The sequence below is a fragment of the Oxyura jamaicensis genome (assembly GCF_011077185.1).
Source record: "Oxyura jamaicensis isolate SHBP4307 breed ruddy duck chromosome 1 unlocalized genomic scaffold, BPBGC_Ojam_1.0 oxy1_random_OJ106547, whole genome shotgun sequence".
NCBI lineage: Eukaryota > Metazoa > Chordata > Aves > Anseriformes > Anatidae > Oxyura > Oxyura jamaicensis.
In genome coordinates this window covers 58,889-69,671 of record NW_023303230.1, presented here as the reverse complement: position 1 = coordinate 69,671, position 10,783 = coordinate 58,889, and the positions used below count along the sequence as shown (strand labels likewise).

At 55.8% G+C, this 10,783-nt stretch overlaps 2 protein-coding genes across 5 annotated transcripts in view; both read right to left on the bottom strand.

Annotated features, from left to right (window-relative positions):
• Window positions 1-456: 456 nt before the first annotated feature.
• Window positions 457-4,017, bottom strand: LOC118156912 (coiled-coil domain-containing protein 134-like). Of its 2 annotated transcripts, XM_035311138.1 has the most exons (7): window positions 3,936-4,017; window positions 2,713-2,830; window positions 2,303-2,424; window positions 2,015-2,099; window positions 1,352-1,533; window positions 1,051-1,122; window positions 457-749 (listed from the first exon to the last, which is right to left on the bottom strand). In XM_035311138.1, the coding sequence occupies exons 2-7, from the start codon at window positions 2,813-2,815 to the stop codon at window positions 624-626; spliced, it is 690 nt and encodes a 229-aa protein (XP_035167029.1). In that variant the 5' UTR covers window positions 2,816-2,830; window positions 3,936-4,017; the 3' UTR covers window positions 457-623. The 2 variants fall into 2 exon arrangements, with proteins under 2 accessions (XP_035167029.1, XP_035167028.1); XM_035311137.1 differs by lacking the exon at window positions 3,936-4,017 and having other exon boundaries at window positions 2,713-2,863.
• Window positions 4,018-4,395: 378 nt separating this feature from the next.
• LOC118156902 (meiosis inhibitor protein 1-like) overlaps window positions 4,396-10,783 on the bottom strand; it is a 35,363-nt gene continuing 28,975 nt past the window's right edge. For 2 of the 3 annotated variants that reach the window (XM_035311118.1, XM_035311119.1), the window contains 6 exons: window positions 10,692-10,773; window positions 10,272-10,477; window positions 9,455-9,536; window positions 7,337-7,443; window positions 6,371-6,502; window positions 5,113-6,024 (listed from right to left, as the gene is read on the bottom strand). In XM_035311118.1, the coding sequence (XP_035167009.1) occupies window positions 5,806-6,024; window positions 6,371-6,502; window positions 7,337-7,443; window positions 9,455-9,536; window positions 10,272-10,477; window positions 10,692-10,773 (828 nt within the window). In that variant the 3' untranslated portion in view covers window positions 5,113-5,805. Of the gene's footprint in view, window positions 4,634-5,112; window positions 6,025-6,370; window positions 6,503-7,336; window positions 7,444-9,454; window positions 9,537-10,271; window positions 10,478-10,691; window positions 10,774-10,783 lie in introns of those variants that run through there. The other variant, XM_035311117.1, reaches the window with a different exon arrangement.

Sequence of the window (10,783 nt, the reverse complement as noted above, 5' to 3'; positions counted from 1 at the left end):
CTGCCGGCCCCGCCGGGTGGGAGGCAGGGGGGAGCCGGACCCGGTTCGCACGGAAACAGCGGCAGGAGACGGGCTCGGCTTCGTTAAAAAAAATCAATAACAATAATTGGGGTTTATTCGGGAGACACGAGGCACGCCCCGCTCCAGCGCGCGTCCCCGCCGCCCCCCCGCACGGAGAGCTGCGGGACGTTTCCCCTTCCCTGAAGGCAGCGCGGCACGGCCCCCGCCCCGGCACCATCCCGGCGGTGGTCCCGCTGCCGCTTTGGGTCCCGGAGGGAGTCTCGGTGGGGAGCCGCGCGCGCCGATGTCCCCGCCAGGCACCACCAACCGGGCTGGGAGCCGGCCTTCCAAGCGTGGGGCCGCAGCTGGAACGCCGGCCGTGTGGGAAAACAGCCCCCCCGGACACGGGGTCGGGCAGAGGTAGCGACCGGGCAGAGGCCAGGTATAACCGGGGCAAACAAAACACAAAATAACCACCCCAAGACTCACAAGCAGCAGCACTGCGGGCTCCCCGGCCCACCCGCGGGCAGAGGCGGCACGGCCCCACGGGTGGGAGCAGCCCTGTGGGCACAGGATCCAGGCTCCCGCCCCGAAGCCGGCCCTGTGGAGGTGCAGCCTGGTGCTTACAGCTCCGACTGCGAGCGCGAGATGCGCGGGCCCTTGCGGATCTCCTTGCGCTTCTCCTCCTTCTTCCTCCGCTTCTCCTCCTCGCGCAGCGCCTTCTGGAAGGTGTCAGCGCTGGGGAAGAACTGGGGGGGGACAGCATGGTCAGCTGGGGGGGCTGCTAACGAACCCACCACTCCTACACCGGGATAATTTGGCTCCAGGGAGGTGCCAGGACAACAAAACATGGATGCAGAGAGCATTTTGCCTGCCCGGTAAAGGAAGGGATGTGGACAGGCATTATGAAAGGTACTAAAACCTCCTCATTTTGTAGGAGAGGAGAGTTGGAGCCCGCCATCCCCCCACAGAGCACAACCCATCAAAATCCCACTGGAGTCGCTGCCACCCGCGGGGGTTGAGGGGTCCCACGCGGCTCGGCTGCCTTACCTCGGAGTGGTCGGCTTTGAAGGGATTGCGGTAATCGGGGGACTTCTCGCTGATGCCCAGCTCCTGAGCCATCTGCAGAGCAAAGCAGAGACCGCTGCCACCAGCTCCTGCCCCCTCCCCTCCGCTCTCCCCCGTCCCCCAGCCCAAGATGTGAGACCCCCTCAGACGCGGGGTGTGCTCAGCAGCCCCCCAGCAGCTCCTCTTTCCCTCCTTTCTGCCCCCTCCCTCCCTCCCTTTCTCCCCACAGCCCCCCAGGCAGCAGGGAGGGGCCGCAGCGGCAGTGGGGGGCTTGGGGCCGTACCAGCCCCAGGAGCTGGGAGTGGGGCCCCCGCTCGAAGACGCCCGTCAGGTTGCAGAAGCCGATGCCCCAGCGGATGAGGTTGTTCCAGTTGGAGTTGCGGTCGAAGTAGTGGTGCACGATCTTGGGGAAGCGCAGGACAACGTCCCCGAAGAAGGCCGTATTCTCCACCACGTGGGAGTAGGCTGGGGACGAGAGGCCCTGTCGGCAGCCCGTCCTGCACACCGCCGCACCCCCAAACCCCAGAACGCTGGGCCCAGCCCCGGGCATTGCCAGCAGACGCTGGCTATGGGACGCTGAGGATGGAGGTGGGGTGAGGGAGAGGTGATGCGGGCTGTGAGATCCTAGATCCGCGTGGTGTCACCCAGGAAAGGGGATCACGAGCAAGAGCTGTATGGGGGGCTTTGTGGGATGACCCACCCCCGTGGTCCACCCATGAAGGACAGGGTCCTGAGCATGTCTGTGGTGAGATGGGGAGGTTGGAGGCAAAGGGGTGGCACGCCCAGTGCAAACCAGCCAGGGAGACAGCAGTAGGGTCCCAGAAACGAGGGGACCAGGGGATGCCTGGTGTCTGCACAGGGGAATTTCATCCCTACCTGGCACCGATCCCACAAGAAAAGGGAGGTGCACCAGAGCAGCGGGGGCTGAGGACCAGGGAGGACCTACCGTCCTTCAGCTTCTCATCCTGAGGGAAAGGCCCGTCCGGGGGCACGTCCGCAGCTATGAGCACTGCCCGCGAGTCCTCCAGCACCTGCAAGAGCCCTCGGTCACTGCCCCATCCCATGTCCTCCCTGTCCCGCTGTCCTCCCCCAGCCCCTGCACCCCCAGGGGGTGCCCCGCTGCGTCCTCCCTTCTCCTCCCAGCTCGACTCTTTGACCCCTGCTGTCACCTCATTCCCTGCCCGCCCTCCCCACTGCCACCATGGCCCAAACGCATCCCCTGCCCCACGCTCACTTTGAAGAGTCCCTTGAGCATGATGTCGATGATTTTGTACTGCTGGTTCACGTCGTTGAGCTCGATCAGGTTCTTCAGGGCATTCATCTGGTCCTTGCGCTTCACCTCAAACAGTTTCTTATCTGCAGCGCAGTCAAGGGCCCCACGCGGCCAGCGCCACAGCTCGCTCCTGCTCCTCAGGGCACACAGTGCCAGCCCAGCCCCGCCACATCTCCCCACCCAGAGACCGGGCCCTCAGAGCTTGTTTTCATCTCGTCAGCAATAATCACAGCCTGCAGACCCTTCCCTCCTCTCCCCTCCATCCCCACGTTCCCCTTGGTGCCATCTCTGACCCTCCTCACGCGTGCGAGCGCTCTCTGGCCCCGCCAGATACGAGCACGATGGAGGCGAGGGCCTGAGGAGAAGGATACAGATTTCCAAGCCGGAGTCCACCCTCTGCTTCTCCAGGTCTGCCAGGCTGCCCCCGGGCAGCACCAGCACCAGCAGAAAGGGGCAGAACACGAGGAAATCCATGTCGGACACCGCCGCCTGGAACCGAACAGGTAAACCCATCGGTGAGCCAGGAGACGTGCGGAGCAGGAGTCCCGCGAGGCTCCCTGCGAGCCCCAGGGACACCAGCCCCTGTCCCTTAACCACCCCAGGGCCGGGGGCTCCACCGGCAGCCTGGTGGGCTGCCAGAAGCAGCTCGGTGCCTTTCTGCGACAGCTGAGCCCGGTCAACCTGCTCTGAAATCAGCTGAATCCTCCCCAATTTAGGTAACCTTAACACCTGCTGGGGCCCCACCACGAGGTTGTGAGGTGACCCAAACAACTTTTACTTGCCCTCTGCCCTCGCCAAGTTTCACCTCCTGGCCCACACACCAGCTTAAACTCCACCCAACCCCCTCTCACAGCTCTCCTGCCTGTTTTACCCCATTTTAACAGCAGGATCTCAGCTCTGGGCCGGCCTGCCCAGGCGCGGGGATGCAATAGCCCCGTGGGGATGTTCCTCCCCGCTCTGAGAGCTCTCCTCGTGTCTTCACCCCGTGAGGGACGAGACGAGGCACAAACACCGCAGGGCTGCTGCTCCGCTCCTCCCTGAGCCCACCCGTGCCAAGGCAAGCTCTGCCGGCCAGCGGCTGCCTGGGCTGGAAGCCCACCAGCCTGCCTCGCTGCCTCCCGTCCCCGTAATGTAGACGTGTTTCTCCAAAGCCGTGACAGCAGACGCCGCTTAGCAGCTCCCATTAAGGCGTGTGTAACGACTTTATAAATTCTCCTGCGGGAGCCGCAGCTGATCCGAGCATCCCGGGGAGGCTCCGGCAGGGCTCGAGGCGGCGGGGAGCAGCCGGGACAGCTCGCCCCGCTGCACCCGGGGGGCACCGAGGTGCTCGGGCTGCTGCCGCCCGTAGGCTGCTGCCACGCGAGGCGTATAGCAGCGGCACGGCCACAGCCGCTCCTCCAGGACGGGGGCAGCCCCACGGGGGTGGCGCCCGCTGCCGGGAGCCCGGAGCAGGCCATGCCGTGCCGAAGCCCCGCCGGTGAGCGGGGCCCTCCGGCGAGCCCCCGCCCGGCCCTCCCGGAGCCGCAGCCGCAGCCGCCGCCACGCGGCCCCGGCCCCGCGTCCTCCCCCCGGCCCCACGCCCCTCGCCCCCCACCTGCGGGCCGGTGCCGGGCCCGGTGCCGGTGTCGCCGCCCGCTCGCTCACGCCCGCCGCGCTGCCATGCCCGCTGCCGCCGCTTCCCCGCCCCGCCGTGTCACTTCCTGAGCTCCCGCCCCGCCCCGGGCATCCCGGGCCCCGGCATCGCCCCTCCGGGACCGGCGGCGGGGGCCGGGGGCGGGGCCCCCCCGATCCCCCCCCCCCCCGGGGCCCGGACGCGGCGGGGCCCGCCGAGGGCGCTGGCCCGCGGGGGCTCGGCCCCGGCCCCGGAGGACGGGAGAGGAGGCACCGGGACCCGCTTCGCTGCGGGGCGAGCGGCGCTGCTGCCGCCCTCGGGTCCCCCCCGGAGCCCCCCGGCCGCCCAGCACCGCTCCCGCGGCATGTGCCACCCACATCCAAAGTTGTTGTCACCAGGCAGGTCTGTGTTTGCCAAGTGAAGGGCACCAGCTCAGCATCATCCCGCACAGAAATCAGAAAGAGGCCCCATTTTGGAAACCAGGCTTTATGAACAATTTTCAACACTTTTTGTTTTGAAAGTGAGCTGCAAATGACTTCCTTCATCCATCTTCTTCTCTACAACTCGCTGGAGATACACGTGGTTTCCTGTTCCATCCTTCCCTCATCGTCCCATTGCGCGTACTCTTCTTGTTTCAGTCTCCAATGTGTGCAAGGGACACTGCCACACCTCCCAGACATCTGTCATGGACGGCATGAGTGGAAACCAAAGGGAAAGCCTGGCTGAAACTCCAGTACGACACCACAGTTCCCACATTTGACACACTGCTGACAGTAGGCATTCATTACTCAACCACCCACCTCCCTCCCAAACCACGGAAATCCCACCAACACATGAGAAACATTCATGTGGGTGAGCCCAAAGAAAGTTCTTTGCTGATAAAACTGTCATCAAAGCTTGCTGTTGAGCAGAGGATTTTGTCTTCTGTGTCCACGACTATCCCACTGAGGTAGCCACCTCTGCAGCACTGCGAGCATAACCAGACCAGGCGGGCAATGTAACAACATCCACCTTCCCTCACTGCCATACAGACCAGCAGGACAGCAGAGAGGAACTTCATGGGGCTGGTGCAGTCTTCACCAGGAGAACCTGAGCTCTGGGACAACCCTGTGCTTCCCACCACAGAGCAGGGGCATGACGTGGGGGTTACGCATGAAGACAAGCTGTTCCTCAGCAGAAACAGTCACCTCACCCTCCGTACGCCCTGCCCATGGCTGATGACAGTGTCATCCCACCGACACGATGGAGGAAGTCCCCCACCCTGTAGGAAACCATTGCTGGGGCCAGCTCCATGTCTACTACCTGTCTGAGGCAACGCAGCATGATGAAAACAAGAAGGCAAAAGCTGACATTTTCAGAAATAAATACCGAATCTGGCACGTACATCAGGCTCTCCCTTTCTCCAAAGTAACCTGGGAGTGACCCCTCCCTCCTGTCCATGGAGAAAAGGAGGAGCTCTGCTGCTAGGGCCAAGCAGAAAGCAATGGGCAACTCCACTGGGCAGCTTCTGAACACTTGCTGTACTTTGAAAGTGCACGAGTTATCTTTGGGTTGCCATGACTCTATAGGCATATTGGTGCTAGTTAGCACATGGAGGTTAAGTGGCTGCTTATCCTCCAGGGAAATCAACACAGGAACTGCTGCTGCTTTGAAGTCATGGCTGCCCCAGCCTGTTCCCCTTTCATTGCATCATCTCTACCTTACAGATGAATGCAATCCCTGTACAGAGACCAGTCTTTCATCCCAAATGACTCCTTGTTTCCCAAATGTCTTCTCAAATTTGGGGATGATAAAGTATTTCATCCCCAGATTAGCCAGCTGTAGCAGCCACCACCAGTTTTTGCACTCTTGTTCACCTTTGAAAAACAGTCAGGAACAGCAGATTAAGTGCCCCTTCTACCTCTATTACACCAACCACCCTCACATCTCCTATCAAAGGCTTCTGCCCAGCAAAAGGATACACAATGTCCTGATGTTTTGCACAGGTGCTCCTCTGTCCCGAAAGGTGCTCCAGCAAGGTCTGAATGGTCCCTGCCTCCACTGCCTCCATCTGACAGTGACTGCTCTGAACCTGTGCAGTCAGAAGGAGGAATGATTTCCAGACCAACAGCAAACTACTGTCCTTGTTCTTTCATCCCTCCCCCCCTCCCTCCCGAGCAATGAGACCTTCAAACTTCAATCTTTGATCAAGTGGCCCACGACAACACTGATGACACAGTTTAGGCAGCTGCTGGCATCGCTCACTTCCCCATTTCACTACTCATCCCTCAAGGCAGCAGGCCAAGCTAGCAGCTGCAGGATTCCTCATCATCTTACTATCACCTCCTCAAAGGAAGCTTATGGCTCCCCATCAAAGGCTGAAGCAATCCCTTAGGGAACTCCCTTCTCATTTTCCTAAGCAGTCATTGCTTTCTTACCTGACGAAGGAAGAGGTGAAGTGCCCGAGATGTGGCCTCCGGCAGCTCTGGTAAGTTGGCTTCTGCTGCCTCCCGAAGAATCAGGCTAATTTCTTTTTGAGAAATAACATTGCTGCTCTGGTACCTCACAAACTTGAACAAGGGAAACGAGAGAGGCATTAGTGAGCAACCCATAGACTCCAACAGTGACGCATCACCTGGAAAGACCTCTTCCAGGCAAAGGGATGTTGCAGCACCCTAACCACAGGCCTGATTTTTATACCAATTCTAACAGAACCAGTGCAAATATCCTTGTTGGTGGTGCTCTAGCTAGATGTAGTTTAGGTCAAGAAGAAATTGAAATAATCCAGGTAACCTTTTAAAAGTGAAATAATAATGAAGATTCACAGACCCATCATGTATTTGGAGGTGGAAGGTTCACATTAATAACCCCTTCCTCTCATCTACTGCCATGAGGACTTCAGTATCCTCGGTATTTCTGCTGGGTAGGATCACACTTTCTCTCATGCTCATAGGCCCCACATACAGCAGGGTCACAGACTGTGGTAATTCCCTGACCTGAAAATTCAGGTCTGTAAGGCCAAAGACTGGAAGAGGAGCTGTGATGCCAAGCAGAACTCTGCTCCCCAGCCAGCCACAACATGCTCCCAGACTGGCAACAGCAGTTGCATGTTTGCTGTAGGCTTCCCCTCTCCTCCCCAGGGGCTCTAGGTGATCTAAAGCAATGCTACAAAAACACCAGAAGAACAGGATGCGCTCAGTTAGAGCGGTCGGTTTCTGCACAGCGTGGAAGGGAAGTTCACTTGAAAGTACAATTATTATAGGACACAAATACAGTGACGGACAAAACCACAGTAGTATCTGAGACTGTGTATGTGCAGGAGGTGAGTTCCAGTAAACAACCCAGATGCGCTGTACCAACATACGAGAACAAAACAGAGAACAGCCTACCCCTCCCCTGCTCACCAAAGTCACGAGTCTGAGAATTTCTGGCTGCAGAACAGATTTCTGGCCCCCATTGAGCAGTGTCAAGAGCAGGAATCGGTGCCAGGGCTGTGAAGCAACGTGTAGTGCTGAGAGAGAAGAAGCCAAAGAGTGCTTTAAAATCTGCCAAGTGACAGGCTGGGCCTGGAAAAGGAGTCTTCCAATTCTGAACCCATGTTTTCTCTTCTAGACCCCGAGCTGTGAAACACCAAGGGGGCATTTTGCTCTGTTCTTACTTGCTTTTAAAGCTGTCACTCTTTGGGCAAGAGTTTAGTCATGAGGACAAAAGCTTAATAGTTTTTTAAAACAGAAAATACATTTTGTCCAACGCTGTGCTTGTGCAGGAAGAGAAACCTTCTCCTGGGGTGCATGTCATAAAATACTAAGGGGATATCTTTAGCCCAAGGTTTTAAAAATATACCCTCTGGTTTCAATATGAGGACACGTTTCCTGACCAAGGGTTTTATTTAGCTGCAGAATACTCTTCGGGGAACGAAGAAAGCCCTATAACATAAGCTGCACAAACTGAGCCAGGATCTGCATCAGAGAGCGTACTACAGGGACCAGCCAGGCTGATGGCAGCAGTGCAAACAATCAGCAGAGAAAATGTTCTTAATTAAAAGCTTGTAAGATAAGCAGAGGTAAGGCTCAAGGTCACTGGCTGTGACAGTGTGAAATCTCTCACTAAAGTTAAGTTGTATTGCCTTGGACTCACTGCTGTTTGAGAACAGGGGATGGACAACTACAACAGGTCAGCGGATACAACTTGTTACAGCTTGGCCACCAGGTCTGAACCCTTTCAGAAAGGTCCCTTTTCCACTGGCAGCTGCATAACCTCCCTATTGCCACTACAACAATCTTTCTGCAGTAAAGCAACACCAAAAAAAATCACGTAAAGTGTTTGGGAAGGGGGGGGTATCTTTTCCCTGACAGAAATGAGAAAATACCAGTGCTGTGCTCTGCACATCTGCAAGAATCTCTGGACCAAGAGAGGGTTTTAGAAAGCCTCAAACGAGGAAACTTCTACAGGCAGAGTCCAGGCCACAGCCTTTGCAATGTTCTCGCTTCTTTCAGCCAAACAAACTAAAAACCCTCATTCCACGTGGGAGACTCTCGTTAGCACAGTTGTGAACTTCTGCACCACTGCAAGAATTCAGACAGCCGAAGTGAAGGGTTCAGCTGTTACTGAAACATTTTGTTACCATAATCCCAGATCAGTGTAAGGTCCCCATAACATGCCTTTTAACAGACTCCCTTCAGCTACTGGCTGTCATTCATCGTCAGGATTACATTTTTATTCAACAGCTTCCTCTCTCCCAACAATGTCCCTTTTGTCTGGTGTTCTTTCACTCCGTTCCCTTCTCCCTCAGTGTTTACGTGACTGATTTGAACAGGTCAGGGTACAGAAAACTAATTTTCTGTTTTAAGATCAGAGACAACATCTGTACTTTGTAGGCTGACAATGAGCAGAAGGGTCTACACTTCCCCTGACTGTACGATGCTGTCATATTTTGTTATACAGCTAGCATGGTATACATTCAGTCTGACACAGACTCCTGAAAGCAAGGTCTGCATTTGCCCCTGGAAATCTAGAATTTCCAGCTTCCGTTTCCTAAATCTGTTTACTACCCTCTTCTCCCTTCCTATCCCTAAGGGCCAAACCATGGCCAACGTCTCTGTGTGGAAGACAAATCATATTCATATCTTTCCTCCCTCCCTTCCTACCCTCCCCCCCCCAGTCTTTATGGTCCAAAGGTTTGCTAAATTGGGCTGGAAGTGAAAGACTATTCCTATATTACTTCGGTCCCTAAATCCTTCATTTTTCCCACATTAGGGTGTGGGGTGGTTGTGACCTTTTTTCCTTCTGGAAAATGTTTTGGTGCTCAGAGCCCAAGTGAAGGCTCACTCCTAAAGGGGAGCAAGGCACTGTGATTTCACCCCACAAAGCACATAAGATTACCCTTGAGCATATAAATAATTTTTCTTATTGGGCATAAGCTCATTAAACATCTGCTCCAGGGTGTTACTGGGTGGAGATCAAAGAGCCCAAAATCACTGCAGGAGGGGAACCGAGGAGAAGGAAGGGCAGGAAGACTTTACCAACATCCTGGTTCTTCACATACAGGTATTCCAGCAAAGTTTCCAGGCAGGCAACCACAGCTTGAGAAAGCAGCAAGTCTTTCTGGAATCCCAAGGATGGAGTGGGGGGGGGAGGAGGAAGGGAAGGAACAACAAAGAAGAAAATACAGTCAACAGCTATTGCAAGAGGAAAATTCATGAAGTGGCAGGCTCTGAAGAACAGGCAGCATAGGAAAATAACAGCTTTCATCTCCTTCACAGGATGCAGTGCGCTGAAAATTAGCTGTCACGTCAAGGAGCCAGACAAAGGCACAGGTACTTACTCAGAGATGAAAAAAATTAAGTAACAGTCTCCAAAGAATACAGGCAGGAGCGCAACATTGCTCGAGGGTGTTAAATGTAAACCGATGTACTGTCTCCTGGAGCCCAACATCACTTGTGTGAGTAAATGCAAACTAAGGTACTTTACCCCCAAAGCACCTTGCCAGCTCCATACGAAAGGGGCTGGGATTTGATACATTTTTCCCACCTCACAGTCCCAATGACTGTGGGGGCCCTGCAGAGCAGGAGATAGGTTACAGAGACTGTCATCAGCACATAGAATTTAAGCTGTCTAGTTCAGCAGCAGGAAGCACCACATAGCTTGATTTACCTTCTTTCGCACTGCACCATGCTGCACAAAATGCAGCAAGAGCATTTTCCCTCCTCCTCCTTACAGGTCTGTAAGGGGTGGAAAATGCAGGCAGAAGCGAAGGAAAGGCAGACCCGTTTCCTTCTGCAACGGGGTTCTCTTCAGGTTAGTTTATGGGTGTTGTCCCAAAGCTGGTGTTCTATATACCTGCAAGTAGACGTGCACCAAAAGGTTCTGCAGGCTGACGAGAAGCGAGAAGACCTGCTGCGTGGCAAGGGGGTGCAAGGCAGCATCCTCCAGCGACGATGGCTGCGGTTGTGTAGCACCATGGGCTGTGTTCTGGATGACAATCACCAGCAGGGAAGAGGAGAAGTTCTGTCGCAGGACAGCTCTCAGGAACTGCATGATGCTCACTAGACAGGGAGCCGCTCATTAGGATGCATCAGTGTTTTTCTCTCCCCTGCCCTGCGTGTTGGTGCCTGTGCAAACACAATGCACTCCCAAAGCTTTCGGATTACCACCAGCACCTGCACCGTCCCATCCCACAGTCATCAGTTCTCCCTTGCTGCCTGTAACATGGTATTAGCAACCGCTTCCACTCAAATCCCCACAGAAGGCACAAAATACCTAACAGCAGGATTGGCTTCTTCTTCCTGAAGATGATTGCATTCAGAACTTCTGTTAGGTCTAGAGTGAGTGTCTGGTGAACCTAGAGGAGA

Coding starts and splice junctions, on each gene's coding strand:
- LOC118156912 (XM_035311137.1), bottom strand. CDS start 2,854: ATGGGTTTACCTGTTCGGTTCCAGGCGGCGGTGTCCGACATGGATTTC. Junction 2,100..2,302: donor TGCTCAAGGGACTCTTCAAA/GTGAGCGTGGGG, acceptor GGGCTCTTGCAG/GTGCTGGAGGACTCGCGGGC. Junction 1,534..2,014: donor GGATGAGAAGCTGAAGGACG/GTAGGTCCTCCC, acceptor TCTCGTCCCCAG/CCTACTCCCACGTGGTGGAG.